Here is a 20,018-nt window from a genome sequence, read left to right on the forward strand (position 1 = left end):
CATGAAAAGCGCCGCCTTTCGACTGTTGCCTCGATCTCACACAAGCACTCAAACCCTGGCCACCTTTACCGGCTCCGGCCTGTCCGGTCTCCCCATATATAACCACGTGAGGACGTTGTTAGATCTCTGTGCGTAGCCCTAGCCCAAGCAAATCTTCGATTCATTTCCAGTACGAACTTTGCACTAAACTATACTCCAACATGAGGGTTCACCATTTGCATGTGGCCTACCTGGACAAAGCGGCCTCGGCCTCTTCGTCTTCAACAGCTCCATCCACCTCCCCTCCCTGCCCTTCCTCGGCATTGCTCCCTTTCGCCTTCCGATGCCTCCGCCCGCTTGCGCCCAAGATCTCGCTCCCGGATCAGCCGAAGAGGATGATCGCCCCGCCGACAGCCGACGTCTTCGGCCGGGTCAGAAATGCCACCAAGCTGCTCAGCTGCACCGTCAGAAATCATACCGTACGCACCTAACTATAGTTCTACTAAAGCAGTGATGGAGTAGCTAGCCGCGTGAAATGCTATTTGAACTAATCATGCAAAATATGCAGGTGCAAGTGCCGGTGGGTGGGACGACGAGGTGGAACCCGTCGGCGGAGCAGATCAAGGTGCTGGAGGCGCTGTACCGCGGCGGGATGCGCACGCCGAACGCGGCCCAGATCGAGCGTATCACGGAGGAGCTCGGGAAGCACGGCCGGATCGAGGGGAAGAACGTCTTCTACTGGTTCCAGAACCACAAGGCCAGGGAACGCCAGAAGCAGAAGCGCGCCGCACTCCTCACCCTCAGCACCCTCGACTCCCCCTCCCTGCCGGAAATCACGACGAAGGTAACCAAGGAAGCGTGTGACGACATGACGAGCTGCAAGCGGCGGCGCACCTCGTGGGGTGACGTGCAAGGTGATGCGGCGACGACGGAGGTGGCCGTCCACCGCACCGACGATGATGTCACCCTGGAGCTATTCCCGTTGCGTCCGCAAGAGAAAGCTTAATTAGTTGTTGACTTTGTTATTCTTGTGCATATACGCCATCCTGCATGCATAGTTGCATACCCATGAATGTGGGCTTTTCTGATTTAGCGTGTGAGTTTGAGATGTTGTTTTGGAGTAACATGTTTGGGTTGCCTAATTAAAACATGCATTTTCAGAAGTTATCAGTTTCATACTGTGATTATTATTGGCTGTCAGCATGCAAGAGTAGTTTGTACTTCACTTATATTTGAGTTAGCGGCTTTATCATTAGGTTCTTGTCATGCATGATCACTACGTCTAAGCTAGTTAGCGTAGAAGACCAACAGAATCTAGCAAACTTAATACCATAGGATTTTAATATGATTCATATGCTTTACTAACACGTGGAAGTTACTATTTGTAGCCCAGCCGCGTCTTACGAAAGCGCCCTAAATGTGAATTCTAACAAATATTCACAAAATTAGTTACAAATAGTTAAGGCGTTTTTAATATTTAAGGTCGTCTTTTGCTACAAGTTGGGACCCCCATAACTTGTTCAAATGCTCATAAGTATAAGGTCACTTTTGCTATCTGTTAGGACCCAACGTGATTTGTTGAAATTATCTCCAAGGAGAGAATCGTGTTAATCATGATTTCCTTATTACTTTTGTGCATTCATAAGCTTAAGGTCAACCTTAAGTTCCTCTATATGTATAAGATCGATGTTTAAGGTTCCCTATGAACAGGGTTTTCACACATTGCGGATGCCCTCGGATATATGGTTATGCCATGTCATGTGAGTCATCGTTTATACTTTTACATTATTGGCAATAAGAGTTCACATTGACACCAACTAGAACCTATGTATCAACAACTTGAAAGGTGGTGCGCGAAACTAACTCTTCCAACTAATTTGAAAAAAAGAAGAGTAGAATAGGGTACACTAATATTGAGTGAACTTTTCGTGGAGCGGACCAGTCAGGTGTTGCAGCATGGCAATATGAGATTCTGGCAGCTGCCATCCACCGTCGCAACCAAAATTCAACGGTTGGCAACTTGTTTGATACATGTTTTAAAATCTAATCGTTCTCTCTTCTAAAAGGGGACCAGTCAGGAGTGGCCACGTGGTAATGTGAAATCCCGGAAGTTGTCATCCACCGTTGCTTGCAACTCGTTCTCTCCATGTTCTGAAATCCGAACGTCCGCTCCTTATAATTTATCTAGATGCATGCGCACTGTAGAGACATGCATGGGCTTACCAAGATGCATGCATGGCGTAGTAGTAAAAGTGCACCAAAAACATGTGATGAAGTACAGAGTTGAAGTAGAGACATGTGATAGTACACAATACAAAATGTAGTAGAAATAAGATACAATACAAAAATATGTTTACGCAAAACATGAAAATTAAACATGTGTTAGCATAATGCTTAATTATACCTTGTTCTTAATAGAAGAAAGTTCACTTTTTGGTTCTTGAACTCTAGTGAAAGTTCACTTTTGGTCCTAGAACTTCCATTTGGTTCAAAATGAACCTTGAACTCTCAGAATCATTCACTTTTAGTTTTTATCCCAGTTGAGCTAGTCAAATATCTGCCATGGGTGACCAAAAACTCAAGGCAACAGTGTAAGGATAGAGAGGCGGGGTGATGCTATAGGAAAGCAAGCGGGCCTTTGTGACGCAATGCTTTAAGTGAATTGGAAGAGAGAGAAATCAAGCGAGAGACTAGTTCAAGGATCCAAAGGGTTTCACTAGGGTTTTTTTTTTGCATTCTGACGTTTACTTCGACATCTAAGCTAGCTTGCGTTTGGTCTGATTCTAAACCAATTTGATTGGTTCACTGTTTCTTCTTTCCACGGCAGCGATTTGCTCAACTCAGCTGAAAAGGTGCGAAAAATAAACTATTCTGAGAGTTTAAGTTCCGTTCTAAACTAAAAGTACTTTTTGGGAATAAAAGTGAACTTTCTCGAGAGTTCAAGGAGGAGAAGTGGACTTTTTTTACACATCTTTCCTTGGTTAAGGAAAAATGAGACAGTAATTATATAAATACCAGAATCATTTATGTGCATATATGCTTGTAGCCTACGGTAGTTCAGGCTTTCTGATCCAATTATACCTAGACCTGAGCGTCTGAGCAAGGCTTCGGCTCCAGCTTTATACGATCCCTCATCACCGTGCTTTAAACATCTGCGAGTACGTGTCGAGTGACATCATAGTCATGATAGCGCGAGACATGCTTCGTATGCCAATGATATTGAGTAGAGTTGCATGCATATGATCAGACCTTACGTCGAACGTCGTCAGAGCTTTGTATGGTACTGTACTTGAAAGACATACGTACTACGGAGTATATATGTATGGCCGTATGGGAAATTCTTATAGTGACATGATTTTCCATTAACGCACGGCGCTATAGCCGCAAAACAATATCTCTTTCACAGCTCGTTACGTTCGGCGAAAACGATAGGGAGATCGATTTGACACTGACGCCGACGCCGATAAAAGCTGGACATCAGGCCAAGGCGTTGCACGCTGAGGAAAAAGACGATCGGAAGCGGTGACCGAGGGAGGGGGCAAAAGGCTCAGTCGACGCCGCAGGGTCTCACCAGCATGCCACGCATGGCGCCACCGGCTAGGGCCGCGTCCAGTCGGAGGGGACGCCGGCGGGGCCGGCCGCCGGAGGCGAGAGAGAGCGTGCAGTACAGTCTGCGGTGCATGCGAATGCGGTGCGCGTCGCGCTTTTGTCGCTCTTTTCCGAGACTCCCACAGTCCCGCCGCTTTTCCGCTTTCTCCGGCCGGCGTCGTGGACGTGCGCCCGGAAAACGACGATCGACGCAGGCGCGCGGGTGCCGACGGTGGTGCGCGTCCGGCCGGCCATGGGCCACCGCGCAGGCGGCAGGTCCCGTCGTGTTCTGTACCGCGGCTCAGCCAGGCCAGGCTACTATCTGTTGCTGTTCAGGGGCCACCGAGCGGCTTTTCACTGCTGGGAATGTAGGTCGGTCGGCTTCACGAGTCATGCTCCGGTGCTTCTCTACTCATATCCAGCCATGTATATTGTCATATCTGTATAGCGGTATCTATACATAGCGTTAGGAAAAAGAGGTCACGTGGCTAGATAACCATCCCACTACCATCTCACGTTGTGCATGCGTATACATCTGCTGAGATCCGATGACGATGCCGTTGGACAATAAAATCGCAATGCCGACAGGGATCCTGCTAATTAAGGGTGCTACATGCGCCGGTCGTCTCCGCCATTGCCGTGATATCGTGGCCACTTCAGATCCGCCAGTCCATCAATGGAGGGTACCCTCATACAAGACAATGCCGGCCATACGGGTCACTATAGAGTTATACGTATATGTCAAATTTTTAATTTTACAATCATGTCCCCACTTACGAAGGGGTATAAAAAGATCTCCATTGTCTTTATTTCTATCGCGGCTAGAGTTTTACCAAGGGAAGAGCACCCAAGCGGAAGTGCGGCTTCTCACTTTCACTTCACTCCCGTCGTCTATGCTTTTGTACTTCTGGCTAGCTAGCTAGTAGCACATGAATTACACGGAGGCTCGAGAACACAACAGTCAGCACATGTCCGTCCTGGATTTCCTGCTTGTCTCTCATTAATCAAGAAGTTTGAAAGTTGTTAAATTACAAAACGAGCAAAAACCTCGTGATACAAAAGCCTATTCTCATGCCACCATGGCACCTCAACTGCTTTGCACCCATTGGCGGAGCCAAGACAATAACCTTTTGTACCCATTGGCGGGGATTTCGGCCCTTCGGCTCCTTCGTGCGGCCATAGGGAGGGAGGTCGCCGCACGGAGCTTACCGGTGCTGATGTCGCCGCTCCGCGCCTTCTCCCTGGCCATGCGCGTCTCCCCAGGCCGGTGGCTCCTCGGGATCTAGTGAGGCTGGGGCGGTTGTCGATGTGGGAGTTGCGGCTGGTGGAGGCCTTGGTGGGAGCTCTTGCGCCCCTGAGCGGTGGTGGTCTTCGGCGGTGTCTCTCTGAGTGGAGGCCTGATGACCCACAAGTATAAGGGGTGTATCGTAGTACTTTCGATAAATAAGAGTGTCGAACTCAACGAGGAGCAGAAGGTGTTGATGAGCAGTTTCGATCAAGGATTCACTGTTAAACACTAGAAAACAGGTTTTCAAGGGTATTTGGTATTGCAGATAAATAAAGTACTAGTAAATAAAATATAGTAATAATTGCAGTGAGGGTCCCAATCCTTTTAGAAGCAAAGGACAAGTCGATTGTTGTACTTATGATGACCAAACGTTTCTGAGGACACACGAGAATTTCATCAAGTGCTTTCGCTTCACATAGCTAAATAATCTTCATTGGTTTGGTAAGTGTTGTGTGGGTGAACCTATGCTAATGTACTACCCGCACTTGGACTAATGCATACTTGTGATTATACCCCTTTCAAGCATCTGCAACTACAAGGAAGTAATTAAGATAAATCTAACCACAACATTAAACTTTTAGTACACTCTCTCGTGCACCGGTCCCCCCCCCCTCCCCCCGCAACCCCATAATTAATAGCCAAATACACGATGCATTTCCCTAGGCCCATAAAAGTGAAGTATCATGTAGTTGATGTTCACATGATACCACTAGAAGAATAACACCACAACTTAAATATCAAACCATTAAATATTACTCAATATAGTTCCACTACTAACAGCATGACTTCTCCAATGTCCTCAAGAACTAAACGAACTACTCACGAGACATCATGTGGATCATAATCAGATGTGATATAATGAAGATTAACAATCTGGACATAAACCTTAATTCAATGGTTTCACTCAATCGCATCAAATACAAGGAGTAATCAACACCGGGAAAGTTTCCCCTATGAACTAGACAAGTATCAAACCCAAGATGTTACAGCAGAGCGGCGTGGAGACGACGGTGATGATGACACTGGTGGTGGAGATGATGATGATGATGGTCCCTATGAATTCTAGCTCGATGGCGGTGACGATGGCGACGATTTCCCCCTCCGGGGAGGAATTTCCCCGGCAGATTTCTGCCTGCCGGAGAGCTTTTCTCTCTCTCTGGTTCGCTGCCCCGTAACGGCGGCGGAATATTTCTCTCTTCGCTCCCCCAGTGTTAGGGTTCTCGGGGGGATGAAATACGCTAGAGGGCGATGTCAGAGGTGTGCCAGGTCCACCACACCAGGCCTAGGCACGGCCAGGGTGGCCCGCGCTAGGGGTTGTGTGGGCCCCTCCTGGCCCATCTCAGCCTCCCCTTCTTGCTTCCTCCGTCATCTGGCAAAATAGGAGTTTCTGGGTATTTTCTGGGAATTGTTATTCTTCAGAAATATGGTGTCTTGACGGCCTGACTCCGGCAGTTAATTCTCCAATAATCATCAAACATGCGAAAATAGATGGAATGACATAAGTATCACCTCTAAATTTGAAATATATCAATGAATAACAGTAAATTATGATATGAAATAGTGATGCAAATTGGACATATCAAGGCCCGTGTGTGGCTTGCGTCTCTGGCCGTGAGGGTGGCGGGGTCGCGTGGCCTTGGATGTCGGGAGGTGGCCCTGGGCAATCTAGTGGTCTCTGCTCCAAGGGTGGGCTTTGGTGGTGTCGCTGTTCCCGGGGTGGATAGCGGTGTCTGGTGCTCGATTGTTGCCAGTCGTGGTCGCGCAGGCGACGCGGTTGGGGTGGTGTGTAGAGCTCGTCTCTCGTCGTCGCCTCGTCATGCTCTTGACTAGGTGGTGTGCCATGATGCGATGTGGACATGCTGTTGCGCGATCTTGGAGCTCTGGCTTGCTTGATTGGTGCGGTTTGTGTCGGCAATGAGCTCGACATAGGTGATTCTTGGTCTTAGGTCATCTCGTCTCCTTCGGTCGGTAACACATGAGGAGGTTTTGTCGGGAATGTCTCATTATGTTTCCTCTCTACGATCTCATGGCGGTGGCCAGCTACTGGTACGGGACGAGACTCCGGCGAAAGTCGTGCAAGGCCATGACCGGTGCGGGTGACGATGACGTCTTCGACACCATTTACCTTCTTGGAGGCGCCACCAAATTGTCCCTCCTTTCGCGTATTTGGATCACGCATCCTTGCAAAACTTGTGTGCTTCTTCGGTCAGGGCAAAGTCTTTCTTCACCGAATCTAGGCTCACCCTCTCACCCTTGTCGCTGCCATTGTCACCATGGATGCACATACACGGTGGGTATGCCGATTCGGTCGGCTACCTAAGACCCATGGGTGGTTGTCTAGCTATGCTTCTTGCCACGGGTGACGCCGATGATATCTTCTTCAAATCGTGGGCTCAGTGTGTCATTGGAAAAACATTAAGGTTGCGTATTTGGGGTGTTGGTTGGGCTAGGGTGAAAGCTCGGCAAGGCCTTGGCCAGTGCAGAAGGCGACGACGTCCTTGGGTGTCGTTTCCCTCCTTTGAGGCGTCGCGTTCAAGCCCTCCTCCTTCTGAATCTCGAATCATGAAGTCAACCAAGCTCCTTCGGTCATGGGTGTGCTCTGTTTATTCTTGAGAGGTTTGTTGGTTTGGTCAGTTTCAACGCCGCGCCCTCTCAGCAGAATTCTTCCTCTTCATCGTTCGGTCCAAGCTTTCTTCCTAGTGCTTTCAAGTTAGTGTAGCTTGCAACCCTTTTTTATCTACTGTTGTACTCCTTTGCTATAATAATGAGCTTGTAACCCTAGCAGGTCATGTAAGCGTCGATGTACTGGTGTTCGTCCTGGATTTTATTCGGTTAAAACTGGCACTTCGAGTCTTATGTTTAAAACTTGTGTCATAAATATATGTCTTTATATAAATTATTCATAGTTTTATGCATGATTTTTTGCATTTGTACCTATGAAACTATGTAGTCAGTTGAGCACACAGGTGACACAAGACTCTGCCGTACTGTTTGCACCCTCCTGGCTCCACAACTCCCTATCTATTTTCATCTTTGTGCAGACTACGACTGGCATGGATGAGGTGATGCGAAAAACCCCCGCGTCCCTTATGTTCCAAATTTCCCAAATGGTAAGTGCGGTGACCCAGAATACCACTGCATGTTGTAGTATACAAGTCGTTGATATGACATTCATGAAGGGGCTTCTTCACAAATATCACATCCCTCAGAGTGGTACAACAGAAACATTGCAGGTCATAACACTCCATATATTATATTATAAGCATGGGTCTTAAAAAGTTGGCATTCTTACAGGTCCGATGAGAACACCCTACGATATTACATCAGTATCATTACAACTCAAACTAAGTAGACATGACAAACTCAGCAACTTATTTAAGTAAGTCACTACGCTGCTCGACTCCGAGATGTCTAAGGTAAGACTCTACTCCGCCTCTGTGTCTTCTGCTCCATAGACTATCCCATAGTCCACGCCTTCAACTCCTCCTGAAAGGTCCGGCTCTTCGTAGAACAACTCATAGTCCCCTTCTGGTTCCGATGCAGGCCTCCTCTTCATGATCACAGTCTAGCAAGGGTATCGAAAGAAAGTGAGTACAGAGTTACTCAGCAAGTTCAGAAGAGAAAAAGGTGTTTGATGCACTAGCTACGACCATTGATATGAAAATCTCAGGTCAATGCATTTTTTGCAAACATTTCTTCAAAAGGTTTAATTTATTCTGAAAACTATGCCCGCAGTCTTCACAGGTTGACGAGAGCTTCACGGAGTTCCTTTCCTGCCGCGTCCGTTGTTCCCTTCCCGGAACAGGGAGTGACAACCACAATTCAATACACTCTGCAGAGGTGCGCTACTTTTCCCATAAGAGAACTTATCCTTGTTGCCAACCAGGCGTACTTTACCGTCCACACTTCCTTGGTGTGAGGCCAAGTATAAGAACCAAGCCAGGCACTGCCTTTTTTGCGACCCTGCATACCCACCCTTTTATCCATCCGCACATCCTCGATAGACTTCTCCCGGTAATACGGCTTTACCCACGATGTACTATGGACAATCCATCATAGACGGTAGAACGCACTCATCCTCGGGGATGGGGATTTAAGGGATTTCCCAACCGCTGCAGTGTTATCGCAACACCCAGCCAGACTCTATCAAGTCTGTTGATCTGAAAAAGGAAAAAAGATGCAGCTAACTTCCCCAGAGCCATTATAGATCTCATGGTTAACGCGATATGTACGGTGCTAGAATCAGTAGATGGCATTGGTGATTAGTCCTAGATGAGTAGAACCCTTGCAATGGAACCTCCACCATCAACACATACCACGGTTCCATTGCCCACCACATAGTCATATTCATAATTGGATAAGTAACAATTTATTTTTAATGCAGAAGTGATAAGTACATTGCTTTGCGAGTAAATTGATAGAAAAGAATCAATATGGCATGAGTGATACGTCTCCGACGTATCGATAATTTCTTATGTTCCATGCCACATTATTGATGATATCTACATGTTTTATACATACTTTATGTCATATTTATGCATTTTCCGGCACTAACCTATTAACGAGATGCCGAAGAGCCGCTTGTTGTTTTCTCGTTGTTTTTGGTTTCGAAATCCTAGTAAGGAAATATTCTCGAATTGGACGAAATCAACGCCCGAGGGCCTATTTTGCCACGAAGCTTCCAGAAGACCGAAGAGAAGACGAAGTGGGGCCACGGGGCGCCGCCACACTAGGGCGGCGTGGCCCAGGGGGGCCCACGCGGCCCTGTTGTGTGGGGCCCCCGTGACCCCTCCGAGGCTGCCCTTCCGCCTACTGAAAGCCTCCGTCGCGAAACCCTCAGTACCGAGAGCCACGATACGGAAAACCTTACAAAGACGCCGCCGCCAATCCCATCTCGGGGGATTCAGGAGATCGCCTCCGGCACCCTGCCGGAGAGGGGAATCATCTCCCGGAGGACTCTTCACCGCCATGGTCGCCTCCGGAGTGATGAGTGAGTAGTTCACCCCCGGACTATGGGTCCATAGCAAGTAGCTAGATGGTCGTCTTCTCCTTATGTGCTTCATTGTTGGATCTTGTGAGCTGCCTAACATGATCAAGATCATCTATCCGTAATGCTATATGTTGTGTTTGTCGGGATCCGATGGATAGAGAATACTATGTTATGTTGATTATCAATCTATTACCTATGTGTTGTTTATGATCTTGCATGCTCTCCGTTATTAGTAGAAGCTCGCCAACTTTTTACTCTTAACTCCAAGAGGGAGTATTTATGCTCGATAGTGGGTTCATGCCTCCATTAAATCTGGGACGAGTGACGTGAAAGTTCTAAGGTTGTGGATGTGCTACGTTGCCACTAGGGATAAAACATTGATGCTATGTCCGAGGATGTAGTTATTGATTACATTACGCACCATACTTAATGCAATTGTCTCGTTGTTTACAACTTAATACCGGAAGGGGTTCGGATGATAACCTCGAAGGTGGACTTTTTAGACATAGATGCATGTCGGATAGCGGTCTATGTACTTTGTCGTAATGCCCAATTAAATCTCACTGTACTCATCATATCATGTATGTGCATGGTCATGCCCTCTCTATTTGTCAATTGCCCGACTGTAATTTGTTCACCCAACATGCTATCTATAATATCTAAATAGGAGCAACCCACTAAAGGTATATCTCTCAACATGCAAGCCATCCACCTCATCAAGTATCTTTGATCAATCATAATCTGCCACCTCATCATGTTTCACTAAATTGCCACCTCGTAGTTTACAAAAAAAAGTGCATTATGTATCTCTCGCCTCCATCAATTTCGTATCGATCGCACATATGTGATGCTTCATTTTCTCATGCCCTCTAATGCCCAAGTACATTATCCACTTCATAATCAATTTACGAGTTACTTCCTTCATTGCTTAAAAAAATACGTTTCTCTTTGGAAAACGAACAGGTTGAAGCTACTCCTCCCATTTATTTGTCACAAACGGTTTGCATTCCATGACCTTTTATTTGTTCTCCTTCCCTCCGTTTCCCCAACCGCGGAATTGTCCAACCGATGCCGAGAGCAGATACAAAAGTGCAGCTATAATGTACGATGCATTAGAGGACATACTATTACAACCGAAGAAGATGGAATTTGGCAGCGACCATCACCACCAAGGAACAGCCACATCTTCCTGCGCCCAATCTGAAGGTTCGCTCTCCCGCTCTACTTTTTCTCTGCATCGTTTTGTTCGTGTATTCTTTACTTTTATTTCGTTCTTCAAATATATGCATATATTGTAGGCTTTACTTACCGTATTCAGTATTCCTACAGTATGTCCATGAATTTTGTGAAGGAGAGGAGCAACCATTGTACATGTCAACCTCCGATCCTAATCAGGTAACATCGTTCTCTTCATTTTCTATTTCTTTCCACTTTGTACTTAATCAACAATACCATGCAGGAATAAGTATCAACATGTCAAAATCTGGATTGAAGATTCAAATCATTTTACTATTATGTGATTCCCTCTCCCATGGTGTCGATTCTTTCAAGATGGCTAAATCCCAATTGGCACTTCAGAAGACCTAAAGTTTCACCCAAAGTTGTCTAGAGTCAACATGTTAGGCTCAAGTGCATGTGATGCGCAGTGAGGATCACTCTGTTTGTTTTTGCAGTTATAGATTGTCCTGTTATTTCTTCAAATTACAATCCTAGCTGAAACAAGGTTGGTTTATCTATATCTTTGATCCTACCCCTAAGCTAGGTACTTCGTTCTTTGATCCGACCATGTGTAAGACATCTCATGATCGGGTTTTTTAAAGATATCGTCCAAGTACAATCTTATAAATGACCAAAACATATCCGACCACTTTCTTGACATTATTATTCTCATTTAGGGGTAAAGATAATTGCAGTTTTTCCATGTCATGTCGTCCGGTAGTGCAATAGTTTATTCAATCCCTACACCATCCAATAGTTATTTCTTCGATATTTAAATTTATTTTTTCAGGTGAAAACTAAAATTCTCGAGATGCTAATGCAGCTCAACAAAAATAAAGGAGTCCTCTATCCGACTTTAGTCAATGCATTTGTAAAGTAATTCTCCTTCTTTATGTGTAAACAAGTGCTACATCAATATATGAAATATCAATTCGGTTGAAGTGTGTATGTAAAATCATAGTTGTATATTCCTTTTCGTAAAACAAATAATCCCGCAGCAACGCGCGGGGTATCATCTAGTTTATCTTATGGGAGAGACACCTCTAGTGAACTGTGGACCCCGGTCCATTCTTTTACACTGAATACAATTTACTGCAATACTTGTTCTTTACTGTTTTCTGCAAACAATCATCATCCACACTATACATCTAATCCTTTGTTACAGCAAGCCGGTGAGATTGACAACCTCATTGTTTCGTTGGGGCAAAGTACTTTGGTTGTGTTGTGCGAGTTCCACGTTGGCGCGGAATCCTCGGTAGTTGCGCCGCACTACATCTCGCTGCCATCAACCTTCAACGTGCTTCTTGGCTTCTATCGGTTCGATAAACCTTGGTTTCTTACTGAGGGAAAACTTGCTACTGTGCGCATCATACCATCCTCTTGGGGTTTGATGGCGTGTAACTCACACGTTCGTTGGGAACCCCAAGAGGAAGGTATGATGCGCACAGCAGCAAGTTTTCCCTCAGAAAGAAACCAAGGTTTATCGAACCAAGAGGAGCCAAGAAGCACGTTGAAGGTTGATGGCGGCGGGATGTAGTGCGGCGCAACACCGGAGATTCCGGCGCCAACGTGGAACCTCGCACAACACAACCAAAGTACTTTGCCCCAACGAAACAGATGAGGTTGTCAATCTCACCGGCTTGCTGTAACAAAGGATTAACCGTATTGTGTAGAAGATGATTGTTTGCAGAGAAAACAATAAAACAAGTATTGCAGCAGATTTGTATTTCAAGTATTAAAGAATGGACCGGGGTCCACAGCTCACTAGAGGTGTCTCTCCCATAAGATAAAAGCATGTTGGGTGAACAAATTACAGTCGGGCAATTGACAAATAGAGAGGGCATAACAATGCACATACATGTCATGATAAGTATAGTGAGATTTAATTGGGCATTACGACAAAGTACATAGACCGCCATCCAACTCGCATCTATGCCTAAAAAGTCCACCTTCAGAGTTATCATCCGAACCCCCTCCGGTATTAAGTTGCTAACAACAGACAATTGCATTAAGTATGGTGCGTAATGTAATCAACAACTACATCCTCGGACATAGCGCCAATGTTTTATCCCTAGTGGCAACGAGCACAACACAACCTTAGAACTTTCGTCACATCGTCCCGTGTGTCAATGCAGGCATGAACCCACTATCGAGCATAAATACTCCCTCTTGGAGTTAAGAGTAAAAACTTGGCCGAGCCTCTACTAATAACGGAGAGCATGCAAGATCATAAACAACACATATGTAATAACTTGATAATTAACATAACATGGTATTCTCTATCCATCGGATCCCGACAAACACAACATAGAGTATTACAGTATAGATGATCTTGATCATGTTAGGCAGCTCACAAGATCCAACAATGAAGCACAATGAGGAGAAGACAACCATCTAGCTACTGCTATGGACCCATAGTCCAGGGGTGAACTACTCACTCATCACTCCGGAGGCGACCATGGCGGTGTAGAGTCCTCCGGGAGATGAATCCCCTCTCCGGCAGGGTGCCGGAGGAGATCTCCAGAATCCCCCGAGATGGGATTGACGGGGGCGGCGTCTCTGGAAGGTTTTCCGTATCGTGGTTTTTTCGCCTCAGGGGTTTCGCGACGGAGGCTTTAAGTAGGCGGAAGGGCAGAGTCGGAGGGCTGACGAGGGGCCCACACCATAGGGCGGCGCGGGCCCCCCTCTGGCCGCGCGGCCCTATGGTGGCGGCGCCTCGTCGCCCCACTTCGTATTCCTTTCGGTCTTCTGGAAGGTTCGTGGCAAAATAGGACCCTGGGTCTTGATTGCGTCCAATTCCTAGAATATTTCGTTACTAGGATTTCTGAAACCAAAAACAGCAGAAAACAGCAAGCGGCTCTTCGGCATCTTGTTAATAGGTTAGTTCCAGAAAATGCACGAATATGACATAAAGTTTGCATAAAACATGTAGGTATCATCAATAATATGGCATGGATCATAAGAAATTATCGATATGTCGGAGACGTATCAGCATCCCCAAGCTTAGTTCTGCTCGTCCCGAGCAGGTAAAACGATAACAAAGATAATTTCTGAAGTGACATGCCATCATAACCTTGATCATACTATTTGTAAACATATGTAGTGGATGCAGCGATCAAAACAATGGTAATGACATGAGTAAACAAGTGAATCATAAAGCAAAGACTTTTCATGAATAGTACTTCAAGACAAGCATCAATAAGTCTTGCATAAGAGTTAACTCATAAAGCAATAAATCAAAGTAAAGGTATTGAAACAACACAAAGGAAGATTAAGTTTCAGCGGTTGCTTTCAACTTATAACATGTATATCTCATGGATAATTGTCAACAGAGAATAATATAACAAGTGCAATATGCAAGTATGTAGGAATCAATGCACAGTTCACACAAGTGTTTGCTTCTTGAGGTGGAGAGAGATAGGTGAACTGACTCAACATAAAAGTAAAGAAAATGGTCCTTCAAAGAGGAAAGCATCGATTGCTATATTTATGCTAGAGCTTTTATTTTGAAAACATGAAACAATTTTGTCAACGGTAGTAATAAAGCATATGAGTTATGTAAATTATATCTTACAAGTTGCAAGCCTCATGCATAGTATACTAATAGTGCCCGCACCTTGTCCTAATTAGCTTGGACTACCGGATCTTTGCAATGCACATGTTTTAACCAAGTGTCACAATGGGGTACCTCCATGCCGCCTCGTACAAAGGTCTAAGGAGAAAGCTCGCATTTTGGATTTCTCGCTTTTGATTATTCTCAACTTAGACATCCATACGGGACAACATGGACAACAGATAATGGACTCCTCTTTAATGCATAAGCATGTGGCAACAATTATTATTCTCATATGAGATTGAGGATGTATGTCCAAAGCTGAAACTTCCACCATGATTCATGGCTTTAGTTAGCGGCCCAATGTTCTTCTCTAACAATATGCATGCTCCAACCATTAAGGTGGTAGATCTCTCTTACTTCGGACAAGACGGACATGCATAGCAACTCACATGATATCCAACAAAGAATAGTTGATGGCGTCCCCGAAACATGGTTATCGCACAACAAGTAACTTAATAAGAGATAAAGTGCATAAGTACATATTCAATACCACAATAGTTTTTAAGCTATTTGTCCCATGAGCTATATATTGCAAAGGTGAATGATGGAATTTTAAAGGTAGCACTCAAGCAATTTACTTTGGAATGGCGGATAAATACCATGTAGTAGGTAGGTATGGTGGACACAAATGGCATAGTGGTTGGCTCAAGTATTTTGGATGCATGAGAAGTATTCCCTCTCGATACAAGGCTTAGGCTAGCAAGGTTATTTGAAACAAACACAAGGATGAACGGTACAGCAAAACTCACACATATTGTAAACATTATAAGACTCTACACCGTCTTCCTTGTTGTTCAAAACTCAATACTAGATATTATCTAGACTCTAGAGAAACCAAATATGCAAACCAAATTAGCAAGCTCTAAGTGTTTCTTCATTAATGGGTGCAAAGTATATGATGCAAGAGCTTAAACATGAGCACAACAATTGCCAAGTATCAAATTATCCAAGACATTTTAGAATTACTACATGTAGTATTTTCCAATTCCAACCATATAACAATTTAACGAAGAAGAAACTTCGCCATGAATACTATGAGTAGAGCCTAAGGACATACTTGACCATATGCTACAGCGGAGCGTTCTCAATACAATTTCTTTCAAATTTAGTAAAATTTCTTGTACGGATTCCTCAATACCTGCTATTGTAGAATATTCGTGTGGTACGCTCCCAAATTTGGCGCGTGCGATACATGTTCCTTCTATTTCTCCAAGTAAAGCTCTTCGCAAGGCAATACCTACGGTGTCCGCTTGCCCTTTCCTAAGCGGGGACAGAATGAAACGACCATAATAAAGACGCTTACTATCTACCTCTCCCATAAAGTGAATGCTAGGATCCATTTTATTCAAACAAAACAAAAACAAAAATAAACCGACGCTCCAAGCAAAGTGCATAAGATGTGACGGAATAAAAATATAGTTTCAGGGGAGGAACCTGATAATGTTGTAGATGAAGAAGGGGATGCCTTGGGCATCCCCAAGCTTAGACGCTTGAGTCTTCTTAGAATATGCAGGGGTGAACCACCGGGCATCCCCAAGCTTAGAGCTTTCACTCTCCTTGATCATATTGTATCATACTCCTCTCTTGATCCTTGAAAACTTCCTCCACACCAAACTCGAAACAACTCATTAGAGGGTTAGTGCACAATAAAAATTAACATGTTCGGAGGTGACACAATCATTCTTAACACTTCTGGACATTGCATAAAGCTACTGGACATTAATGGATCAAAGAAATTCATCCAACATAGCAAAAGAGGCAATGCGAAATAAAAGGCAGAATCTATCAAAACAGAACAGTCCGTAAAGATGGATTTTATTAGGGCACCAGACTTGCTCAAATGAAAATGCCCAAATTGAATGAAAGTTGCGTACATATCCGAGGATCGGGCACGTAAATTGGCTTAATTTTCTGAGCTACCTACAGGGAGGTAGACCCAGATTCGTGACAGCAAAGAAATCTGGAACTGCGCAGTAATCCAAATCTAGTACTTACTTTACTATCAAAGACTTTACTTGGCACAACAAAACATAAAACTAAGATAAGGAGAGGTTGCTACAGTAGTAAACAACTTCCAAGACTCAAATATAAAACAAAAATACTGTAGTAAAAACATGGGTTGTCTCCCATAAGCGCTTTTCTTTAACGCCTTTCAGCTAGGCGCGAAAGTGTATATCAAGTAACATCAAGAGACGAAGCATCAACATCATAATTTGTTCTAATAATAGAATCATAAGGTAACTTCATTCTCTTTCTAGGGAAGTGTTCCATACCTTTCTTGAGAGGAAATTGATATTTAATATTACCTTCCTTCATATCAATAGTAGCTCCAACGGTTCGAAGAAAAGGTCTTCCCAATATAATGGGGCAAGATGCATTGCATTCAATATCCAAAACAACAAAATCAACGGGGGCAAGGTTATTGTTAACCATAATATGAACATTATCAACTCTCCCCAAAGGTTTCTTTTTAGCATTATCAGCGAGATTAACATCCAAATAACAGTTTTTCAATGGTGGCAAGTCAAGCATATCATAGACTTTCTTAGGCATAACGAAATACTTGCACCAAGATCACATAAAGCATTACAATCAAAATCTTTGACTCTCATTTTAATGATGGGCTCCCAACCATCCTCTAGCTTTCTAGGAATAGAAGTTTCAAGTTTTAGTTTCTCTTCTCTAGCTTTTATGAGAGCATTTGTAATATGTTTTGTGAAAGCCAAGTTTACAGCGCTAGCATTGGGACTCTTAGCAAGTTTTTGTAAGAACTTTATAACTTCAGAGATGTGGCAATCATCAAAATCTAAATCATTACAATCTAAAGCAATGGGATTATCATCCCCAAGGTTGGAAAAAATTTCAGCAGTTTTATCACAGGCAGTTTCAGCAGTTTTAGCAGTTTCAGGTAATTTTGCGCGCTTTGCACTAGGAATAGAAGCATTGGCAACACCAATTATTTTACCATTAATAGTAGGAGGTGCAGCAAAATGTGAATCATTAGCATTGCTAGTGGTGGTAATAGTCCAAACTTTAGCTACATTTTTCTCTTTAGCTAGTTTTTCATTTTCTTCTCTATCCCACCTAGCACGCAGTTCAGCCATTAATCTTATATTCTCATTAATTCTAACTTGGATGGCATTTGCTGTAGTAACAATTTTATTTTCAATATCCCTATTAGGCATAACTTTTGATTTCAAAAGATCAACATCAGAGGCAAGATTATCAACCTTAGAAGCGAGAATATCAATTTTATTGAGCTTTTCCTCAACATATTTGTTAAAGGCAGTTTGTGTACTAATAAATTCTTTAAGCATGGCTTCAAGTCCAGGGGGTGTATTCCTATTATTGTTGTAAGAATTCCCATAAGAATTAGCATAACCGTTACCATTATTATAAGGATATGGCCTATAGTTATTACTAGAATTGTTCCGATAAGCATTGTTGTTGAAATTATTATTTTTAATGAAGTTTACATCAACATGTTCTTCTTGGGCAACCAATGAAGCTAACGGAACATTATTAGGATCAACATTAGTCCTATCATTCACAAGCATAGACATAATAGCATCAACCTTATCATTCAAGGAAGAGGATTCTTCAACGAATTTACCTTCTTACCTTGTGGAGCTCTTTCCGTGTGCCATTCAGAGTAATTAACCATCATATTATCAAGGAGCTTTGTTGCTTCACCAAGAGTGATGGACATAAAGGTACCTCCAGCAGCTGAATCCAATAAATTCCGCGAAGAAAAAATTAGTCCCGCATAGAAGGTTTGGATGATCATCCAAGTAGTCGATCCATGGGTTGGGCAATTTTTAACCAGAGATTTCATTCTTTCCCAAGCTTGAGCAACATGTTCATTATCCAATTGTTTAAAATTCATTATGCTACTCCTCAAAGATATAATTTTAGCAGGGGGATAATATCTACCAATAAAAGCATCCTTGCATTTAGTCCATGAATCAATACTATTCTTAGGCAGAGATAGCAACCAATCTTTAGCTCTTCCTCTTAGTGAGAAAGGAAACAATTTTAATTTTATAATGTCACCATCTACATCTTTATACTTTTGCATTTCACATAGTTCAACAAAATTATTGAGATGGGCAGCAGCATCATCAGAACTAACACCGAGAAAATTGCTCTCGCATAACAAGATTAAGTAAAGCGGGTTTAATTTCAAAGAATTCCATTTGTAGTAGCGGGTGGAGCAATAGGTGTGCATAGAAAATCATTATTATTTGTGCTAGTGAAGTCACACAACTTAGTATTTTCAGGGGTGGCCATTTTAGCAGTAGTAAATAAAACAAACTAGATAAAGTAAATGCAAGTAAACTAATTTTTTTGTGTTTTTTATATAGCAAACAAGACAGTAAATAAAGTAAAGCTAGCAACTAATTTTTTGTGTTTTGATATAATGCAGCAAACAAAGTAGTAAATAAAATAAAGCAAGACAAAAACAAAGTAAAGAGATTGAGAAGTGTAGACTCCCCTTGCAGCGTGTCTTGATCTCCCCGGCAGCGGCGCCAGAAAAAGAGCTTGATGCCGTGTAACTCACACGTTCGTTGGGAACCCCAAGAGGAAGGTATGATGCGCACAGCAGCAAGTTTTCCCTCAGAAAGAAACCAAGGTTTATCGAATCAGGAGGAGCCAAGAAGCACGTTGAAGGTTGATGGCGGCGGGATGTAGTGCGGCGCAACACCAGAGATTCCGGCGCCAACGTGGAACCTGCACAACACAACCAAAGTACTTTGCCCCAACGAAACGAGTGAGGTTGTCAATCTCACCGGCTTGCTGTAACAAAGGATTAACCGTATTGTGTGGAAGATGATTTTTTGCAGAGAAAACGAGTAAAACAAGTATTGCAGACAGATTTGTATTTCGAGTATTAAAGAATGGACCGGGGTCCACAGTTCACTAGAGGTGTCTCTCCCATAAGATAAAAGCATGTTGGGTGAACAAATTACAGTCGGGCAATTGACAAATAGAGAGGGCATAACAATGCACATACATGTCATGATAAGTATAGTGAGATTTAATTGGGCATTACGACAAAGTACATAGACCGCCATCCAACTCGCATCTATGCCTAAAAAGTCCACCTTCGAGGTTATCATCCGAACCCCCTCCGGTATTAAGTTGCTAACAACGAGACAATTGCATTAAGTATGGTGCGTAATGTAATCAACAACTACATCCTCGGACATAGCGCCAATGTTTTATCCCTAGTGGCAACAAGCACAACACAACCTTAGAACTTTTCATCACTCGTCCCAGGTGTCAATGCGGGCATGAACCCACTATCGAGCATAAATACTCCCTCTTGGAGTTAAGAG

At 43.7% G+C, this 20,018-nt stretch overlaps 1 protein-coding gene across 1 annotated transcript; it reads left to right on the forward strand.

Moving 5' to 3' along the window:
• Positions 1–200: 200 nt before the first annotated feature.
• On the forward strand, positions 201–985 carry LOC124679528 (WUSCHEL-related homeobox 4-like). Its single transcript, XM_047215264.1, has 2 exons — positions 201–458; positions 548–985. Exons 1-2 carry the CDS (start codon positions 201–203, stop codon positions 983–985), a joined length of 696 nt encoding a protein of 231 aa, XP_047071220.1.
• Positions 986–20,018: the final 19,033 nt, after the last annotated feature.

This window comes from Lolium rigidum, chromosome 7, assembly GCF_022539505.1.
Source record: "Lolium rigidum isolate FL_2022 chromosome 7, APGP_CSIRO_Lrig_0.1, whole genome shotgun sequence".
Lineage (NCBI taxonomy): Eukaryota > Viridiplantae > Streptophyta > Magnoliopsida > Poales > Poaceae > Lolium > Lolium rigidum.